This window comes from Xiphias gladius, chromosome 15, assembly GCF_016859285.1.
Source record: "Xiphias gladius isolate SHS-SW01 ecotype Sanya breed wild chromosome 15, ASM1685928v1, whole genome shotgun sequence".
Classification (NCBI taxonomy): domain Eukaryota; kingdom Metazoa; phylum Chordata; class Actinopteri; order Istiophoriformes; family Xiphiidae; genus Xiphias; species Xiphias gladius.
In genome coordinates, this window is record NC_053414.1 from 30,851,469 (window position 1) to 30,872,996 (window position 21,528).

Here is a 21,528-nt window from a genome sequence, read left to right on the forward strand (position 1 = left end):
CTGAAGCTTATCTGGAAATAAAAATAAAGAACTGACTGAGACTGAAAAGAAGCTTCAAGCCTACAATCCACAAAAGTGTTAAAATGTTATTAAACAATGAAATTTAAAATGTGAGAATTCAAATACAGATGCCAACAAGTCCTCACACTCCAGATTTTGTTCAATTTATTCATTCATTAAGAGAGCAAATTCTGTAAGTAACCTCAGAGACAAAATGCAGCTGGTAGCCTCACAAAAGATACTCCCTTATTTGTTGAGTGTGTTGGAGAGTGCTGTGGTTTACACATTGGTCCATCCACTTATCCAGTTCAACTCAGGCTCTCCATTAAGTTTGTGGTTTCACTAAACTTAATATCAGCTAATTCTGCATCCAAATGTAGCAACCCAATTTCAACAAAATCGGCAAAAGAAAATGTGAATAAATGAGCATTTCCATCAGCTACCAATAGGTGAATACTAAGACTTGGTTCATGGAGATAAGCACTTGGGTGTGCTAATTTTACAGTCAGACACCTTTAAACCACTTTAGAAGAGGAGGGCATAATGAGATGACTTAATTAAAAGAGTGATAACGGTGAAAAACAATGTAGAAAACATGATGGAAGTTTGGTATTTATATTTTTTCCATTTATTTATTTTAGGAAGATTACAGTCACCTAATTGCTCCACATAAAATCAGATGTTTCCATTTGCCACTATTTTTCATCTCTTCAGCAGAAGCCTCAGCAGACGTTTAAGTCAGACGCTTCATGTACATCATGATTTGGTCGCATTTTGCTTTTATCGATACACCAACCTTTCCAAGCCAAGAACAAAAACTTTTTTGCAATATTTTGAGATCCTTTCAAATTTTCAACTCAGGTTTCTTCATGTGTTTTTTCATGTTTTCTTTTATGTTTCTTTGGTGGATGGAAGCACAGCTCGTGGGGATTCTGGTTCACTGGTCTCACAGAGCTGTTTACACACTGGATTAGTTTACTCTGGTTTTATAAATCCAACCATGAGCCCTTGCATGTGGGAAAGGCATGGTTTGAGACAAAATGCCAATCATATGCAACATCAACAGAGGTACAGCAGTATAGTTAAAGGACCAGTGTGTAGGTTTTAGAGGGATCTATTGGCAGAAATGAAATATAATATTCATAATTATTTTTTCATTAGTGTATAATCACCTGAAACTAAGAATCGTTGAGTTTTTTTTAGCTTAGAATGAGCCCTTCATATCTACATAGGGTGCGGGTCCTCTTTCCCGGAGCCCTCCATGTTGCAGCACCATGTTTCGGTAGCCCAGAACACACAAACCAAACACTGGCCTCCTGGAGAGCGCCTATCATGTTTTTCATGCTTAGAAAGGGAAGGGTGAGGGGAGGGGTATTTAGTTGGTCTGCAACCTCATTGCTAGATGCAACAAAATCCTAAGCACTGGTCCTTTAATGAGACGCAAGGATATTATTGATTCTGACTGAGAAATGTATTTATTGCAGCAGTAAAAAGTAATGATTAAAATACTAAAGTTACAAAGACTAGAGTATAAAAAAACAGCAATAGGACTAAGCAGCTTTAGTCAGTGCCAGCAAGAAAATCCTATCATTTGCCCATACTGCCTCTGCCAGCTGCCAGCTCTGCTTAAAATAATACAGTAAGAAAAGCAATCTGAATTTGAATATATTTTTTTAGGCTTATATGATGAATAATCACATAACATTTATAGTCATGCATGGCGTCATATTGTTGTGCTGTTGAAGTTGAGAGGAGTACTACAGATGGTGGAGATGAGTTTTTAAAAAAAAATATGTGAAAGAAAACAAAAATTTATGAAAGTGTTTGTGGCAAAAATGTTGGTTAAAAAATCAGTGTCAGATTATTTGCAAGTGCAGATGTTTTGTTTTTTTAAGTTAAGGGCTGATTACTGTCTGTCATTGAGGTACAGTATAGTTTTTATGTAGGTATGATATCATCATCAAGTCCATGTACAACATAGGGTCCATATTTTATAATCAGAGTGAAACTTTTACTATTTTGCCAATATAGTAAATTTTCATGCAAAGCACTGGTTTGTAAACACAAACGTGCATTAACCTTAATTTACTGCCATTTGACAGTCCTCAGTCACTCACTGAGTTAGCAATGATCTTGAGATTGACCCAGAAACAAGCTTTTGTTCTGTTACTTTTTGAACTGACAATACAAAACCAAAAAAAATGCTAATGCTGGTAAACAGGTCCTTGTCAGAAGTCAAAAGAAGCAGCTCAATCCCACTCACACAATTCTCATACTTAGCAAACCATTCAGTGAACCCTCATGTTCTGTATTGAAGCATCTGCATTCAGTATGTTTCTCTACTTAGATTTTTCCTTTTATTTGTCACCCAGTTCTACATAACCTGTTTATATTCATGTAATTATTTATGTAATAGCTTCTCACAGTTGGAACAGTGGGCGCTAAGAGGTTAACACATGTAGACAGCATGATGCATGTTGCTTGAGAAACTGAGAGAAAGTTATTCGCTGTGGCTGGTTTCCTGACATGCAAGTGAGCTACGAGTGGTTGTTGCTGGTTGCTGACGTCTTTAGCGTGCTTCGACTCATGTATGTCAAGCTGTGGTTGACCAAATTGCATAAATGCCTGGACAGAAACACTGCGGCTTCAGTCGTTCATTCTGTATTCAAATGTGACAGAGAAAGATATGAAGTTTCCTTTCAGCCAAGAATGCATGGTGTTTGCAGAGGATGGTGGTTCAAAAGCTGTCGTGAACAGGACTTTAATACTGTAAGCTATACTACAGTTTATGTTTCCTGTACCCTATCAGCGCCACAGCATACACAGAAAATAGCTTTCTGGTTTCTGGTAAAGTACACTAAAGTATTACATAAAGCTGATAACTATGGATTGTGCCTTTAGGTATTTGGAGTTTTTAATGCTACTTCTATGTTGTGACGGACTGGGTTAGCACTTGTTGGAAACTAATTTAAGTTAATTCTGTAATTTAACATGATACCATGAGGTCTTATTGGATTTTTTCATTATGAAATGTATTAGCACAGTAATCCTTTCTCAACGCAGGGGTCAGAGTAAGAGTAAGACCATTGTCTTTTACATACATGATAATGAAGACCTGAAATGTAAACGTTCACGTCTAACATTAAGTACATTATGTTGAGAAAAGAGGTTGAAATACAGTCACTACGGCAACTATTCAGACCCCTTCAGTTTTGTACATTTTATTGTGTTGTAGATTTAAGTTTAAATGGATAAAATTGCGATTTTTGCAAACTTATTAAAAATCAACTTCGACTTTCTTAAATGCGAAAAACACGTCATCGTGGGTTGCCATGGTAACCACTACTGACGCATGAGTTCACGATTGGTTGAAGTTTTCGTACAAGTGTTACGGATGTATTCACAGGATAATGGGGCCGACTGAGGCTGCATATGTGCTGGTCCGAATTCTTTTTGCCACATACTGAGGATAAGAGAGGAACAACTGCCCATTTTAGAAGAAAAGATAAATAAATTCTCGTCCTGCAAAGCAGCAGGTCCTAACAGCTATGCTGGAGTTGAAAACAAACATACCTTTCTCAAATCCACAGCTATGGAAGGCTTCTATCGCCATCAAATACAGCTCGTCTTTAATTTTTAACGAGGAACCTTGTAATTATTATTTTAATTCTTTTAATTACACAGTAAGAATAAGGTAAGTGAGCTATAGCATCATACTTGGCTCTTCTCATAATTTTATACTCTAATTCCACAGTACAAACAAGATTGTTAACACCTGCAATCCTGTTACCCTACATGTATCCCCTATCTACACAAATACTTGAGAACATCGTTTATTTCTCCTTTTCCATAAAACGTCCAACTGTTACTCCCTCTTTCCCCATTTTTATGTTTTCTTCCATTGTGCTTACATGTAAGGATCGGGAGGAACCAGTAAGTATTTTACAGGTACCTGATTCATACAAGAAATTACACTGTAAATCGCAGGCTGTACAAAAAGAAAATCACATCTAACTTGACTTGGATATGACAAAACATTTATTTATGATAAAAGAGTAGTATATATACCCCGCCCCAGTATTTAGAATAGGCTTGTTTCCATTCTTCATCTGCAGCGGCAACCCACCCTCCCCGCCACTACCACGAGGAACTGCTCCTCCCAGCTCATCTCAGCTCTCATCTTTCGTGTGAAACTGGTGGGTGTTGTTTTTTCTTCCCATCGAAACAGAATTAATATTGTTTCGCGGAGGAAGCTTGGGGGAATTTGCGTGTGAAGCAGCAGTACACATGCCTGTTTCCATCTAGGCTCTGTGATGGAGGCACGGATGAGAATTATAATCTTTTTTATAAGTAAGTTATTAACTACATAATTGATGTATTTGTTAATTAGGTTTCTGAATGTATATTATATTTTTATGAGTTGTTTGAGTGTACTGTGTATCATTGGGTCGCAGTATTGACTGTGTTCTGAAAACTTTACGTTTTTCGATTTAAAAAAAAAGTGTGGTAACGTAACGTTATTTCTATTTTGTATAATATAGGAGCATTTTAGCTTATACTCAATGATAAAATGTTTAAAAAGATTCAAATCGAGAGAGTAATACAGGTTTTTAAAAACGACAAAACAGTAAAATATACCAATGATGAGAAAAGCAAAACATTGGCAAGATATTTTGAGACTTTTGTTGCTGTCATTGGGTGCCTGCTATTCGGGCTTAGTCTTATTCAGTCTTAGTCATATTTTGTAAAAGCATTTCTCAGTGGATCTCCTCAAGTCTCCTGACTGCTCAGTCTGGAGACACTATGACTAAGCTGCCTCACCAAAGTTAATCTTGGAGTTATTTAAAATGTGAATGATAAAAAATATATATAAATACTGATTCTGACTCTTATTTTTTAAAACAGTAAGAAAAATAGGTAGAGAAATAAGAAAAAGAATAGAGTAAAGTGTGCTATCTACACAGGAAAAGAACATACACTACATAAACTAAATAACTTCTAACAAAAACTGGAAGTTAACTAAAACTAAAGTGAGACTGAAATTTAAAAAACAAATGTGTCTAACAGGAGTGTTTTGATCCCTAAAAATTAAATGATCTGTGGTTATTTGTTCCCTCACAACGTTTGAGGCAGGAAAGTTTCCAGGTAGCTTGTGGTTTTTACAAGAAAGTAAAATAAAAAAAATTCCATGACCATAAAAAAAAAATACTAGGGAATACAGCATTGGGGCACTTTGAAATAAATGTTTAGAAATAAAAATATATTCATTATAAATGTAAAACAGCTCTAGTTGATTGTTTGCCTTAGCTGTATTTAATGGAAACAAGCTGATAAAACTGCAAGGGGTTTTTCCATCCAACTGGTTATGGTGTTATTACTGAAAATACAGCTGCTTACAATATAGTGTGTTGTGAGGCAACTTATCCAAACAGGATATCCTCTCATTTTGAGTAAGGACATGAACTTCAAATATATATATAGATAGAATACATATCTATAGAACATAGATATAGATATCTATGTTACATAGATATGTATGCAAATTTTGGAGGCAAAATCACCCTGCATGTTTTTAATGTGCACTTGCAGTTTCATTTGCTTGGACCACCTAGCAAGAAATTTCCATATCCCGTTGGCTGAGGTGGACACTCAGTAGTCTCAAAATAACACACACACACACACACACACACACACACACACACACACACACACACACACACACACACACACACCAACACACACACACTTTTAATTGAGTTTTGCTGCTATCATTTTGACTAGCCTATAATAATGATACTCCCGCCTGTTGTAAAAAGCTTTGAAAGTGTTTATGCCTCTGCACCAGAGGCATTATGTTTTCAGATTGTCCATCTGTCCGTCTGTCTGTCCCATACTCGTGAACATGATATCTCAGGAACACTTTTGCACAAACATCCACTTGGATTTAAAGATGAACCGATTAGAATTTGGATGTCAAAGGTCAAAAAACACATTTTTGGCCATAACACAAGAAATCATACGCTAATTATGATAAAATAGATTTAATACCTTTTATTAAATCGCTTCAAAGCCTTCAGTACATATATTATATGAGTCTGGACAGGCATGGATGTAAATTGCAACTTGACTGGTTGGCGGAGTCATACAATTGCGAGGTGGTAATTCTAGTTTTTAAATAACTTGTACACATCATGTACCCATTCACATGAGTTTTAGTCTGCTCTTAGATGTAAATTCAGGGGATCTACCTAGGCTAGAGCAACCACTGAGTTTAATTAGTAACATGGAACTATTAACATGAGTTTAAGTGAATTTGAATTGGTGAAGTGGAATTGTTTAAGTCAGTAAGGAAGAATGGAAGAAAAGATCGTCGAAGCTTTAATGAACTTTATTGAACTTTGTCAAAGCTCCATTTCAAGTCTAAAGCTTGAGGGCAAAGCGTGTGAAAGTCTACCAGACACAAATAATCAACAAGCCAGGCCAGCAGATAATTAGTCTGTAATATGAGAAGGTCTGAACATTCTCAGTTTTATAAAATAATCCAAAGGAAGTATAATGCATGGTATCCACATTTGTGGACAGTTAATTTAACTCCATTTTGAGTTATTTTTTCATTATAAAGTTCTCCAAATCCCTTGGGGGCAGTATCAGTAGATCCAAAGCAATAATCTAACAGTAGTTACTATCCTGTATTCCAAAAATTATTTGACTGCTGACACCCTCAGTCCAAGATGGCTGATGGTGGTAGCCATGCACAAAATACTTCAGGCATATCTGGGACAAACATATTTTCAAAGAGCTAACCCCAGGTAAAATAAAGCTGTGATGAACATGTTTAGTAAACCTAAATTGAGGGTAAAATGTAATGTTTATACCTCAAAAACCAACTGTCCATGTATGTGGTAATCATGCAATACTGGTAATCATGCAGTCTTGTTTGTGTAACCTGCTATTATATTTATTGTATATGTTCAAAGATGTTTTAAATTAGCTTGTATTATAATTGAACAGACAATAAACAACCATATTAACAATAATGGTCATACAGAATTACACATTACTCCATTCATTTCCAACCTTACACATGCATACAGAGACAAATTGTATTTTGCCTCCCAAACAGGGACTGAATAAATCAGAGATACAGTACAGACAAGTTGTGAATATCCCAGAGGGAGGTGGAGTGACCTCAGTGACAGCAGTGATAAGGATTACAAGGCAGCAGAGTCCAGCTCTGAGACAAAGAGTGATCCAACGAGACAGGGATAGGGGGTTACATATTACATACATATTGGATGTTGATATTTTTACAACTGTGATGATTCCACATGAGCTGAGAAAGACATGATATTCCTTACTGTCAGCACACATGTGTGGACAGTTAAATAACTTAAATAAAATAGAATTTTGTAAAAAAAAAAAACTAAAATGGATTTCAATTTTAGAACAGTTCTCAATAATAAAACAAGTCTTTAAAAAACCTGGATCATTTTTCGATAATTCACGCATGAAAGGGTTACAACACAGTGGCAGGTTACAGGTCCCACAACAGAGAACAGAAATGCTACCATGAAGTCCAAGAACAGTCAGTGAACCATTCAACATTCAACAATTCAGAGACAGAGGGGACAAGATTGGACAAACAAAATAACAAATACCTAAAGATACAACAATCAAATCACAATTAAAAATGCATATACGGTACAATTACCGTTTGTATAAATAGTTTTCAACAAATTGTACTTGTTCATACACAGTAGAATTACAGAGAGGCTTAAATAGTCACTACTTTAAATGAACCTATAATGTAGCAACATATGCACAGAACAGGAAAACTGCAACAGTGGCCCCAAATACATCACCAACACGGACTAAAAAAAGCAACATTTCTGACCAGTCCAAACTTAAACTGTGTCCATGCTGGAGGCTTTACAGCTGCTTTTTTCAGCCATATGACATAAACAATATGATCCTATTTTAAACACTAAAGCTTGCATTTTACAAACACTTTACAGTGTTAATAGATGCACCTTTTCAGGCTTCAAGTTTATTTTCTACCATTTTATGCATGTACAGTACTGAAATTGTGTTATAGATTCCAAAACACAGGTGACCTACACCGAGTACTGTGCTTGAATGCATCCTGTGTAGATTTAGGCCTGAAGCTGCTGCTCTGCATACTTGCTACCTTCACCTATGTAGCCTCAGTAGACATGTGTTATATTGAACATCAAGAGCATCACCAAATTTGCCGTATTTTTTCTTTCGCTAGACCAGTCTTTCACAATGCATCAAATCCTACAAAATATGCCTCCAATATTTTGCTGATCATCATCATCACTTAATCTGGAATACTTCCTTTACATTGTCACTTTCATGTGCCAAACACTATCCAATTGGGGTCATGTTCTCGAACAAAACTAGTTTGTACAACATGTTGTTCGACAATGTAGGAAATCAAAAGTGTTTATAGCTGTTCTGAATGGCCACACTGGAAGGCAGAATGAAAAGCCGACTGTCAGAATAAATGGGTACACATGATAACATTTAAATATTGGGACTATGGTGCAAATTTTTAGACACTCTCTTCTGGAAGGCATTTATAGTGTTTTGCTCAGCTGTGAATATGAAAAGTAAAGGTGTAAAGAATGAAAAAAGAGAGAGATCTGGCACTGACTTTTGTATCACTCTATATTTTACAGTATTGAGGTCATCTGTTACTGAGCTAATGATGAAGAACCTGACAGGCACTGAAGGAGGAAACATCACTCTACCTTACCATGTGGTGCAGTCTGGATTTCTTTCATTTGGAGCAAATGTTATTGCTAATGTGAGGAAAGGGGAAATCCAAATACTAGAGGAAATGTACAGGAACAGACTTCTGTGGAATAAAGACACTGGATTCTTTACACTCACAGGACTACAGAGGAATGACTCAGGAAATTATGCTCTTTCCTCAACTATATTGTATAAACTCACAGTTTATGGTGAGTTAACATATCCTCTGCCAGTATACTGATCACTGTATTGGTGGTAACATGGTTCTAATAGCATCCTTCCCCCCATTTGTAACTTCGGCAGTCCATATGTTACTCCGTGATTTGGTCACATAGCTTTCCCTACCCAAACATTGGGGGAAAGAAAGATCAAAAAGTCATTAGCTGATTATCATTAAGCTGATCTATGTCAGTGGTTTGTATCTTCAAATGTATTTTCATGATCCCACCGATGTCTCTTGTCTCACAGGAAGGATAAAATGTTTGCTGTGGACTAAATCAACATCAGAATTCATTATTTTGCCACTGCCACAGCCTGAACAGCGGAGTGAATGGGGTCCAGACTGCTGAGGTCACAAATGGGGCTAAAAACTTCTGCGTATCATAACGGCTCAAAACTGAGACTTTGCTTTGTCAAGTCAGTACATAAATACATGAATACTCTCTCTAGATCAATTTGTTACGACAGAAAAAGCCGGTGTTTGTGTCAAAAATAGGGACAGGATGTCTGTGCAAACATATATAAAATGGGTGTGTCATATGGTCATTGTTGGTGCTCTCAGCTGAGTGACATGCCTTTCACATGAAAAACACCTGTTTTGCACTATAAGGCTAACCTGTGTAGGACCCTTTTACACCAGGCCTAATGACCAATAATATCGCTGTGCTAGGGCATCTGGCATCAGCCTTTTGTCACTGAGTGACTTATTTTACACTTTTGGAGCCTGGTGTGTGCCACCTGAATAATTATAGGCTTTACAGTGTCAAGATCTTTAACTATACTTATTGTTAATTATATTTCCTCATTTTGACTTAAATTGAATAATGAATAACTGAATTTAAAATTGTATTAGCTAAGTTCATTTTTAAAAGCTTTTATTTTTCTATCAGTGGATCACAAAAAGTAAAATGTGTCTGTCTTTAGTATCCCATCTCACTGTTCATTTGTTTCATTTGAACTCTGGCTGGTCAGATTCCCGCCAACAATCAGAGCTCCTTCTGCTGCTTTTTGGGTTTGATTTAATTTAATTTTTAGGTGGTACACTGCTTACACAATTTTAAACTAAAGAGGGCTGTCTTTAAATTAAGGAGATTACAAAATGGGGCACCTTACATGTTAAAGCAGAAAACATATGAAAAATGAAAACTCATAAATAACCGGTCTTATGAGTAAATAAACATGAAAAAGTAAAATTGAAAAGTCTTGAATGAGTGAGAAATAAAATAATTAATTAGAAAATATTTTAAACTAATAAACTCAGTTTATTAATGCATCATTTAAATGCAAATGTTATTAATCAATTTATAGAAACTTAAAACAAAGTTTATAATCAATTTCTCAATTGATTATAATGAAACAATTAAAAAGACTATAATTATTATAAGTGTGGCACTCCAGATGTACTGTTATGGGAAAACCAGTTGACCTTAATTAAGAAGTATTTATTACTTTTTTACTTTAAAAGTAGAAGTTGTGTAATCAGCTACTGATTAAATTCTCAAACTTGTGTTTCATTAGTTCATTAAAAACACAAATTTGTTACACCAGCTATGTGTACAGTCAAACAACGTTTAGTTTAACATACCGTGGGAGTTACACTATACCTTAGTAATAAATGGGTTTTTCCTAGGTAGGTTGTTTACAACATTGAGCAAGCAGCAGGGTGCTAGTGTTTCAGTCGTCACAAACTCTGCTGCTCTGCAGACAAAAATTGTTTAAACCCACAGAACATTATCCCAAAGTTTTCAAAGATGCCAAATGAGTCCACATTTTGGTTGAATTTAGGGGAACGTGTATAAAATGATGCTTAAGACAATAATAATATTGATCATCATTTGATGGAAAGGTGCAACTACAAAAGACAAAGTATTGGGTATGAATATTTTTATAAAAACCCCTTCACCTCAATGAAGAGCTAAAATAAGCTGACTTGAATTGTCTATTGTAATGTCTATGATACTGTGTAACACTGTTGAGGAAGATGATTTTTCTATGCTTAAATTAACTTAATAGGAAAACTGCATGTTAAGGGCTTAAGATATAAATCAAAACTGACACCTCCGTGTGCTGGTGTAAGTTAATTATTAACTGTTAGAATGGCATAACAGTAGACGAATAGGAGAGACTAGAACCAGAGGAGTCTTTTCTTAGGCACATTGTGTGTCTCAGATGCATTAAGTTGGGATGGGAGTTGCCGTTGCCACCGCTTGGTCGCGTGTAGCAGTTAGTTAGTGTTGACTTCACACTCAAGATTAAAGGTAAACAGGATCTGGCTGCGTCATGTCCCAGTTCCACTTTTGCTGCCGGAGACAACCTGGTGCCATTTCAGCCACTGCGTCTGTGTACACCAGGTGTTTGTCCAGTACAGTTCTTTTTTCTGCTCCACTATCTTTAAGCACCAGGTTTATTTATCTATCTATAGGAACCCAAATCTCTAAAGCCTGAAATTCATTTGGGATCATCATCACTGTGAGTGTAGCTGAATTCACAATATACCGCAGTTGTTCCCGTTTACATATTTTTATGTTTCTTTTGTCAGCAAATGGAACAAGTATGAAATTTTATTGCTGCTCACAAATACTATGTTGGCCAGCAGTCATTACCAAGCTGCTGAGTTGCAAATAAAATCATTATTTTATCATCATGACATCTTAAGACAAACTTAACAAAAATAAAGGTTAGTGACAGCAGCTGTGCTGTGAGTTTGGCTATACTGACATTTCAAATGAGCGATGACAGAAATTTAGAAGTAACAAAAGTTGCTAAATGAGGTTTAAATTGACATTGATATTTTGGGCCTTTTTCTCAGGTTGCAACATTTAACTTGATTTACTACTTACTTTATTTATTATTCAAGTAGAATGTCTGCAATGTTATTAACAGTCTTTAGACCCTGTGGTAGAAGAAACAGTTACATATCGTCTTGGTACCTGTGAAGACTGCTGCGTGTAGATTAATTTAGCATCTCCTGGTTTGTGGGGGAGATTGTAAGCGTTCAACTGCTGTTACAGTTCATTCACCATGGGGTGTATGCCTGAATATATAGGTGATATTTGAGATAACTGTTCATTTGGTACTCAGCAGCTTCCACTGAGAGGATGAGCCAGCCTGGTCATCAAACAAATAATATGACATCGATTCATATGAGGTGTCATTACTCGTTGCTGGCTACACTCACGAGCTAGCAAATAGCTTGTCCATTAGCAGACATTTTGTAAATAAACAAGCTGCCTTTTCTCCAACAAATTATGTGATGTGATACAAATACAAGTAACACCTTGTAGTGTGGCTGGCAGGCAATTTTCACCCTAATTGCATAAGGTTACAATTTTTCAGTTTGCATGTTGTGTTGCCTGGAATGCATGAGGGAAGAAACAGTGGATCTTCACAGTCTATGGTCTTCACCAAAAAGGACCAGCATAGAAATTCCTGCAAATAAGGGAAGATGAACATTTGCCTTTCTTTCCGTCTGAGCACACCATGATAAAGTCAGTCTTACTGACTGATTTTAGAAGCCCCATTCTTAAATCTATTAATTTTTAATCTCCCATCAATTTCTCCTTAAGGGACTGTCCCAATGCCTGCAGTGAAGAAGCTGAGGGTGAGCACTGAGAGCTGCACCTTGCTGTGTTTTGTGGACAAAGCTGAAGAGACAACATTGTTGTGGTACAAAGATGAGGAGATACTGAATCAGAACAGCTCAGCTCTCTTTCTACCTCTGACTGTACACAAGCAGGATTTCAACTCTTCATATAGATGTGTGGCTGCCAACCCTGCTGAAAAGAAGAATCTTTCATTCAACATTAAGACATCCTGCAGTGGACAAGACCACACATACAGCAGAGATGGCATAGACAAAAGAATATGTAAGACTAATTCTAGCACAGATTTTTAAAAAATATTTTAAAGGCTCTTGTCACTGGTACATGTTGTTAAGTGTGTTTTGTTGGTACTGGGTGTTTTTTCTTTCTTATTTTTTTTGCTTGTTTTTTTTTTTTTTTTACAGATATAAGCCAAATTGCAATCCCCATCCTGTCTCTTGTGATGCTTACACTTGTTGCCATTATCACGAAGAAGAAGTGTCTTGACAAAAACATGAGGTCAACCAGACAAACACAAGGCAGGTATCTGTTTTTTGATTTACCACGCTAGCAGCTCTTTGATTGGCCGTACTTGAGCTAAGTGCTCACACATCACATCAGCGTGCTAACATGCTTACAGTGATAATGCTAGCATGTTGATGTTTTGCAGGTATAATGCGTACCATGTTCACCATGTTGATTTAGCATGTTAGCATGTGCTAATTAGCTCCAAACACAAAGTACAGCAGAGGCCAAAGGGAAGGTCATTAGTTTTTGCAGGTATTTGGTCATAAAATAAAGTTTTGGACACACTCAGTGGCAATCTATTCAGTTGTTGTTGAGATACAACAACTGAGGATTTTATTAGGAACAACTGTACACCTCTATATTTATGCAGTTATCCAATCAGCCAATCATGTGGCGGCAGTGCAACGCATAAAATAATGCAGATACAGGTCCGGAGCTTCAGTTAATGTTCACATCAAACATCAGAATGGGGAAAATCCCCGTCTGAGTATTGCTGCTGACCCTGTGCATCCCTTTTTATGGCCACAATTTGTCATCTTCTAATGGCTACTTCCAGCATGATAATGCTGAAAGTAGCCGCATTTAGTGCCTTGCCCATTCAGGGGCTTTCCCAGTCACTAGACCTGAATCCAATAGAACACCTCTGGGATGTAGTAGAACAGGAGATTTGCAGCATGAACGTGCAGCTGACAAATCTGCAGAAATGATGTGATGCAATCGTGTCAACATGGACCAGAATCTCAAAAGAATGTTTCCAAAATCATGTGAAATCTATACAATGAAGAAATGAGGCTGTTCTGAGAGCAAAGGGAGACCGTCCCCAGTATTAGTATGGTGTTCCTAATAAAGTGCTTGCAGAGTGTATTTCAGACTGAACCAAAGTGGTGGACTGAAATTGCCATCATTGCCAACAGACTGACATTGCAATCCCAAGAGCCATGCTATTAGCAAGGTGAAATAAAATGACATGTTATTCAGTGAAATGCTATTTTTTAAACACACACGTAATTTGAATTTTTGAATTTTTGAAATTAAAAACAATTTAATATACTTGTACAGTATATAGTATATAAATACATAAATAGGAATGAAACAACAGGAAATTGGCTGAAATGGAAACAAAAGAAAACCAAATTGGAGTAGGGAGGAAATTCTGCTGCTGGTAGACAAGATAACATATATTAATGGGAATCTAGTACTGACAAGTGCAAAATCATTGCAAGCTGCAGCTGGAGGAAATGACAAAAAGTGGCAGTGAAGTTAGATGGCCTTCCTCCCCAGAATCATACAGGAAGTCAGACAAATATTTGTCAAATGGGAAGTTACAGCAAATTGTGGAGTGATTGTGGAAGTGAAAAAGACTTTTAATGCTATGTTTTAATCCACAAACTCTGAGTCAGTAACCAGTAATTGTTGTTTCTTTGATGTTCTGGAGGAATTGACTTATTAGAATGCCATATAACATCATATTCTGTAATAGTCATTACACCATTTATTCTATAACCTACATTTTTAACATCCTTGAATCATACAGCTATGAAATAATTACATACATAAACATTGTATATACATGAGGAAAGAAAAAAAGGCATTTGTATACAAGGTAAAATATAGGTTTTCCTTCAGTGATATGTTAGACATAGTAGCCAGGACGTAACATCTGTCTGTACAGATTTTACTTAAAAAGTCATCATGCATTAGTGACCCCTGCTGTGCTAAAGCAGTGGTCTTTCTTGAAATGAATGAGGGGGCTGCATTTCTTTTATTCAGTGCAAATATCAGTCTGAACTTGGCTTTTAATGATTTGAGTTAGAATCTGTGCTACTAAAGGATGAGGGATATGAACACAGCCTAAGAGAAAGGTCACTTTAAAAGAAGGCTTGAATGGTTCTTGTTTTACAGGCTTGACAATATAATGCAAGTCATTTTTCATGGGGGAATTTCCAGAAAGCCATTTTTCAACTGTCAGTTAAAAAATGCTACAACTCCCAGTCATCACTGTAACTGTGATGACTGGGAGTTGTAGCTTTGGCTTGAGGTCCTGGATTCAGCTTAAACTCTGAGAGCAGGTGACACATTTTAAATACTTTATCTGAATCTACCAATACACACACACACACAGGCACATACGCATGCACACAAAAACACACACACATACACAAACACACACACACACACAAAACACACACAAGCACACACACACACACACACACACACACACACACACACACACACACACACACACACACACACACACACACACACACCCGTCTGTCTCATTTTTTCAATTCAATAATTTTTTTTCCTTCGTCATCTGTGGCTAAAGGATCACCTGAAAAGTCAATAAGCTATATATGTTTTTATATCTAAAATCTTTGAAGAAGTTGCCTGCAAGCAGCAATTAGGGTATAACGGTTTCTGTCAGAGGCACAGTACAGAAACAGCTCTCTAGTGAAACAAATGACATTTTGTTTCACTCTGATTGTGGTGAATCTAAACTTCATGTTAGTTGTTACAAAGATGCAGTTTAGGTACATGGTGACACCATGGATCATAATATCTTATTAGACCATCTGAGGAAGTGGGTTGAGATATCTGGTAAAGCTCTTGAATGGTTTTCTTTCTGTTCATCAAATCAACAGTCTTTGTATCCGTTGCTGACAAGGTATCTGATTATTCTCCTCTGACCTGTGGGCTTCCTCAAGGGTCCATCCTGGGACTTGCCCTATTCTCCCTTTACATGGTCGCTTGAGGGCACACTGTTCATCTGTCCAGCTGTCTCTTATTATTGCTATAATAATGATATCCAGCTTTTTGTATCAGTGAACTTTCTAATCTGGCCATTCCACATAGTTGTTTTAAAGAGATTAGTGTCTGGATGTCTCTGATATATCACAATGCAGAAAGTAAAATTATGTACTTAAATTCAAGATAAAATAAAAAATCCTTTGCTTTTACTAACACATTTAAGAAAAAAATATTTTAGCAAACTTCTTTTGCCCTCGGAAGGTCCATAGGTCTCTTAAGTTGGTTAAGAGTAGATCCTAGATGACTGTAGTACAGAAATAGATGACTGCAGTACAGAAACAATTATTGTTACCACAGTTTCTGTGGTAACAATAATAATAATAATGATAATAATAATACATGAAGCAGTATACTTAAGAACAATGCAGTATCATTAAGATTAAGGTAGTCTATTAATAAATAGGTAGAGTTAGTCTATTATTTGAATAGGATGTTACTTTCTTTTTTTTTGGCATTTGTCAGGCTGCAAACCAACAACATAAAGGTATTGATTTTATTTTCAGTCACTGTATAAGTATCTGCATTGTCTGCACACAGACTAAATTCTCCTTCCTCTAACATACCTTGTCCACCAACAGCAGAATGTCTTGCAGCAGAATTTCGGTCCAATTTCAGCCAGTCTCCTTTAGACAGGTGATGATGAGTGATGTCATCAGTGCGTGCAGACATGGGGCTGGAAACGACCCAAAATAAATTAGAGCTTTTTAGGAGATCAACATGAAAAGTTCTTTTTGTGCCTAAAACAGCACAAATCTCTTTAGTAATGAGCAGGAAAATGTTCCTTATCTCAGGAAGGAAATCTGCCTGTTAGCTCAGGGTGCTGTTAGCCCCAGCGATCCTGTCCGAGCTCTGGAGTTTATAAAATCTTTGAATGGGTTTACATGGAAACTGCAGTTTTAACGTAAGACAGTTCACACTGCTACTGTGTGATAAAGGTTATTTCATGAATATTGCTAATATTGTGTACAGGGTTTCAGTTTGGGACTTGCTGCCTGCTGATGGAGGGGCAGACTGAGGGCTTTGGATGGAAAACATGTCATGCATGCTTTTAATTTTCCTGACAAAATAATTAAACAGGTGTACAGAGTCTTTTAATGATCCTGTATGGCTGATCAATAATACTGATTAAATCCTGTATTGATACAGTTTATCATGAGCTAAGCTCTGCCTGTTTTCACTGCAGTCATCTCTAATCTATGTTTTTCCATTAATGCAACACATCTGGCAGATATCAAGTGTCTGGTACATTTTGAGGAAAGAGCAGGATTTTCATACATGTTTATGTTACCAATATGATAACTAAAATGAATGCAGGCAGCAAACAGCGTGACAATGTCAGTTTTTTTACGTTAGTGTTGTGCTTCTAAGTTTAACCTGTGCTGTCAGTTGATGTTTTTGGACATACGCAGGTCATGTCTTTCCAACTGTGGGGCTAACTTTGTGTATAGCCTTGTTTAGCATTATCACTGTTACTGGCTGCTGTTTCTCAGTGGAATATGCATCTTATACCTTAATGCTGTTTGCACATCCTTGTTTGTTTGTAAAGGGGAAACCCGTGGCACCTTTACACTTGGCTGTAAGTAGGAGTAAGTCACTTGAAAAATTTGTCTTATTGCTCACACTTAGCCAAGAACTTCAGTCGGCCCTTTAGTGCATTCTTCAGTGTAATTCAAGTTTGATAAATACAGACCTGGGACTTTGCCCCAAATCAGACTTTTGGAATATAGATCAAAGAGATTCCCTGTCTTTTATTCAAAAGGTGTTTTCCAGATGTCAAAGGGTAATTTTTGATTCTCAGTTGTGCTTTGAGAAACATCTTACAGTAAGTCTGTTAATCAGTCCTGTAATTTTCAATAAAAGAAACTATGCCCACTCATGCCTTTCAAAAAGCTCAAACAAATCATCCATTGTTTTGTCTCCTCATATCTAGACTACTGGAATGCATAGTTTTCTTGCTTAAGACAAGAAACTGTATAGGACATTTACAAATTCAGAATTGTGGTCCACTAGGCCTCTCAGGTCACCAGAACAAAGGTTCCCGGCTGTATCCCACTCAAAGTCCAAGACTCCTAGATTACAGAGCAATCTCCCTCTGCGGTCAGATCAGCGAACTCTGTTGAGTGATTTAAATATTAGTTTAGATGTTTCTGACATTTTTTTTATGTAACTGTGGAGCACTTTGAAACACTGGTTTTAAAATATACTGTGCCATATACTGTAAAAGTTAAACTTTGGCTTTGTATCTTTGCAGGTTCAGTGAATACAGCAGTTCATGATACTGACCTACATATACGTGAAAAGAGACACAGTCAGGTTGGTACTTGCTCACACAAATACACCGTAGGTCATGTTTAATGGTAATGATGATCCTGTTCCTAAGCAATACTATTATTAGCTATGTTTGCTTAGTTGTCCTACCACAAAGTGCATTCATCACGTCTCCTTATCTTATTTAGGGTTTGCAGGTGGTGTCACACATCTCTAAGCAAACATGTCTATCGTAGGGCGTTTTTCACAACTATATGTAATTTGCTCTGGTCCGAATCACTTGATGAGTTTTTGAACTGCATGACTAAAAACCACATCAGAACGTTCGCTGCACTTGTTTGTCCAATGTTTCCAGGGCAGGAGCAGGAAACTGTATACAGGGAGAATGTCATTTGTTCTGTTTCTGGACTAGCGCATATTTCAAAACAAGAAAAAGTAGTGCGTATTTCTGTAAGAGAAACATTGCTGTGCAACTTAACATGGAGCAATTGTACAGTTGGCATTTGCAAATGTGGTCGTACCACGTTCCCACCGCTCCAGAGAAGCAAGACCACCTCCTCTCAAGGGTCTCGGTGCAGTTGTTTTAGTCCGCATCCAAGTGCGATTACTGTTCCCAAAAGAATCGCACCAAGGGGGAGTCCAATTTAACTGGACTAAAAAGTGCAGGTGTTAAAAAACTCTTAATCTGTTTAACTGTAAATTAGCTGCATGAAAATAACCTCTACATATCTTCCTGCTGCCTTTTTTTATTCTTCAGCCTTGAAGGAAGGGGGTGTACTTGGCGGAAAAATACTTCATGAAGTGAAAGGGTCAGGTGCATGCCAGTATTCTAAAAACAACAGGAATTAGTTGCTGTACTTGCCCTTCTGACCAACACAGTCGGCAGTTGGAGTTGCAGCAGCAACTCTGACACACAGCTTATAAAGGCAGTTAATGTACTTTAAATCCCTTAACATCCCATTGCTGCAATTTGCATAACAAATTATCCTGAGTCATAATACAGTCAAATCTGAACACACAGACCTGATGCACATTTTTTTAGATTCAATGTCGCATACACTTTGATACCATTACTTCAGATGTCCATTGAACATAAAAGAAAGCCTTTATTGTCCTTGTATAGAATACAACAAAATTAGAAGTGCTACTCCTAAATAGTGCATTTAAAAGACACATAACAACAGGAAACAAAACAACCTATGCAGAAAAAAAGCCACAGACACCAACACAGCTTCTAAAATAAAAGTTTTTAAAAAATGCAATTATTGAACATCATATTGCATGCAAGTTATTATTCAATGCTTGTTAAGTGTGCTTATGGCCTTGGAAAAGAAACTGTCTCTGAGTCAGTTTCTTTCTGAGTCAGTAGTCCTGTAGTGCCTGCCAGAGGACAACAGGTCAAACAGGTGGTGTTCAGGAAGGCCACCAGCAGCTTTTCTCCAAGACTGTTTTTCCTGAGCAGTCTCAGGAGGTGCATCACTGCTATGACTTCTCAACAATCTCAGTGGTGTTGGCAGACCAGGAGAGGACCTAAGAGATGTGGGTTCCCACAAATTTGAAGGTGGGAACTCTTTCCAGACAGTCCCCATTGATGTAAAATGGGGGAGTTTTTCCTTTGTTTTTGTGATGTTCAGTACCAGGTTGTTTACTGAACACCATCACACTGTCAGTTTCTGGACCTCATCTCTATAGGCCAAGATAAGTCCGACCTCAGTAGTGTCATCCCTTTATTTGATGATGGTGTTGGTGGGATGGGTTGGAGTGCACTCAGAGGTGTATAGAGCATAGAGTAGTGGACTCAGCGCACAGCCTTGTGATGATCCGGTGCTGAGCGTGAGGGTGAAGGAGAGGTGGGGAACAAGGTTAACAGTTTGTGGGCAGATAACGAGGAAGGGAGAGACCTAGGTCTATAGTTCGCCGACTAGTATGTCTGGAAAGATTGTTTTGACTGCATAGCCTGAAACTGTCAATGGTTGGCTTTGTGTGGACAGGGATGATGATGGCAGGGTGGGATGGTTTCTTGTGTTAGGGAAAGATTAAAGATTTTAGTTAATACCACTGAGAGCTGTTCAGTTTAAGGTTTTAGGTTTTGAGTTTTAAGTAATCCATTGATAGTTATCTGTAAACTCATCTGTACTTTGCAAACTCTTCCAGCTCAATTCTTCATTTGATTGCTCCCTTCCTGTGTTTTTCTTCCACCAGGGCGAAAGTTTACTATATTCATCAGGAACTGTTGACTGTTCCCATCTAACCACAGTCTATGATAAACTGGAGGCTCATCGCATGGTGCCAATTCAGACAGCCACTGATGATAAGGTTTTAGAGCAAACAACGGACCTCGAACATACAGCACCTGTGCAGTAAATATTTGTGTGGACCTGCTCAAATCATCAGACTGAGCTTTGATGTGGTCATCAAGAAAGTCTCTAGATTTAGTCTTCTTTAGATCTTTTCAGATAAACTTCATTTGCCTCCACAAAATAATAAAACAAATGGACACAGAAAGTTGGACTGTGTTTATTGATAAATGTTTTTTAATCTCCTGGGTTACTTCAGTTAAAAGGGGTGCAAAAATACAAAGTGTTTCAGTGTTGCCTTTTTAGATGCAGCAAATGACAAGAGGAGTGATTTCAGAGACAGTATGAAATGTAAAGGTCCTGATGACCTCATATCAGCAATGTTTGTAGGTAATCTAAAGGATCGATTTGATGTATACATTTCACTATTTTGTATTAATGTTATTGTTCTGGTTTTATCAATTTTTGCCTCCTTTTGTCTGTTCTTTGTTGTGATGCATTTCTTTGTTACTGACTCTTTGTTTCACATTATTTAACCATAACTTCACCCAATTCAATTCAAGCTGTTGGCTCCAGCCCCAGTAATGCCCAAAGCCGGAGCTTAGCATGTAGTTAGAGTAGCACTCTCTGAGTGTTGCTATCAAGGGACCTGCTGCCATCTGCAGCTACTGTCGAGCTATATGGGGGTCTGCAGGAAAAGAAGTCCGTTGGTGCTTCTATAGCCGTCAGAAGCACATGTCTGAACCATTGCACCAAAATTGAAAACTAAAGAGTAGAGGGTTAGCAAAAAATATTGTAAACTCCTGTGAATGAGTCTCAATCAGTATGTATTTGAAAAGGAGCACAATTTAATAGACTCCCACTTAGGGATGGGTGGTTTGGGAGGTGGGCTGCCCACCTCTGATTAGAGGGCATTAACAATCCTTTTTATATATAGGTTTCATGATGTAAATAAGTCCCAATGATTGACTCTATATCATCATTAAAATAAAATAAACTTAATCAATGCATTTGTCTACATACTATCAACAGTAATTATGGTGAAATCA

General features: G+C 37.3%; 1 protein-coding gene across 4 annotated transcripts; it reads left to right on the forward strand.

Annotated features, from left to right (window-relative positions):
* Nucleotides 1-2,679: 2,679 nt before the first annotated feature.
* Nucleotides 2,680-20,776, forward strand: LOC120800011. Of its 4 annotated transcripts, XM_040145718.1 has the most exons (7): nucleotides 2,680-2,769; nucleotides 4,116-4,196; nucleotides 8,703-8,987; nucleotides 12,564-12,863; nucleotides 13,004-13,117; nucleotides 18,166-18,227; nucleotides 20,385-20,776. In XM_040145718.1, exons 3-7 carry the CDS (start codon nucleotides 8,729-8,731, stop codon nucleotides 20,544-20,546), a joined length of 897 nt encoding a protein of 298 aa, XP_040001652.1. In that variant the 5' UTR covers nucleotides 2,680-2,769; nucleotides 4,116-4,196; nucleotides 8,703-8,728; the 3' UTR covers nucleotides 20,547-20,776. The 4 variants fall into 4 exon arrangements, with proteins under 4 accessions (XP_040001652.1, XP_040001651.1, XP_040001653.1 ...); XM_040145717.1 differs by lacking the exons at nucleotides 2,680-2,769; nucleotides 4,116-4,196 and adding an exon at nucleotides 4,210-4,350; XM_040145719.1 differs by lacking the exons at nucleotides 2,680-2,769; nucleotides 4,116-4,196 and adding an exon at nucleotides 4,210-4,350 and having other exon boundaries at nucleotides 13,004-13,121; nucleotides 20,385-20,479.
* The last annotated feature ends 752 nt before the right edge of the window (nucleotides 20,777-21,528 follow it).

Bases quoted from the DNA above. Each gene is read 5' to 3' on its own strand.
- LOC120800011 (XM_040145717.1), top strand. From the start codon at position 4,314: ATGGAGGCACGGATGAGAATTATAATCTTTTTTATAA. The intron at 12,864-13,003 runs GTAAGACTAATT...TTTTTTTTACAG, and splicing joins TGGCATAGACAAAAGAATAT to ATATAAGCCAAATTGCAATC. The intron at 13,118-18,165 runs GCAGGTATCTGT...GTATCTTTGCAG, and splicing joins GTCAACCAGACAAACACAAG to GTTCAGTGAATACAGCAGTT.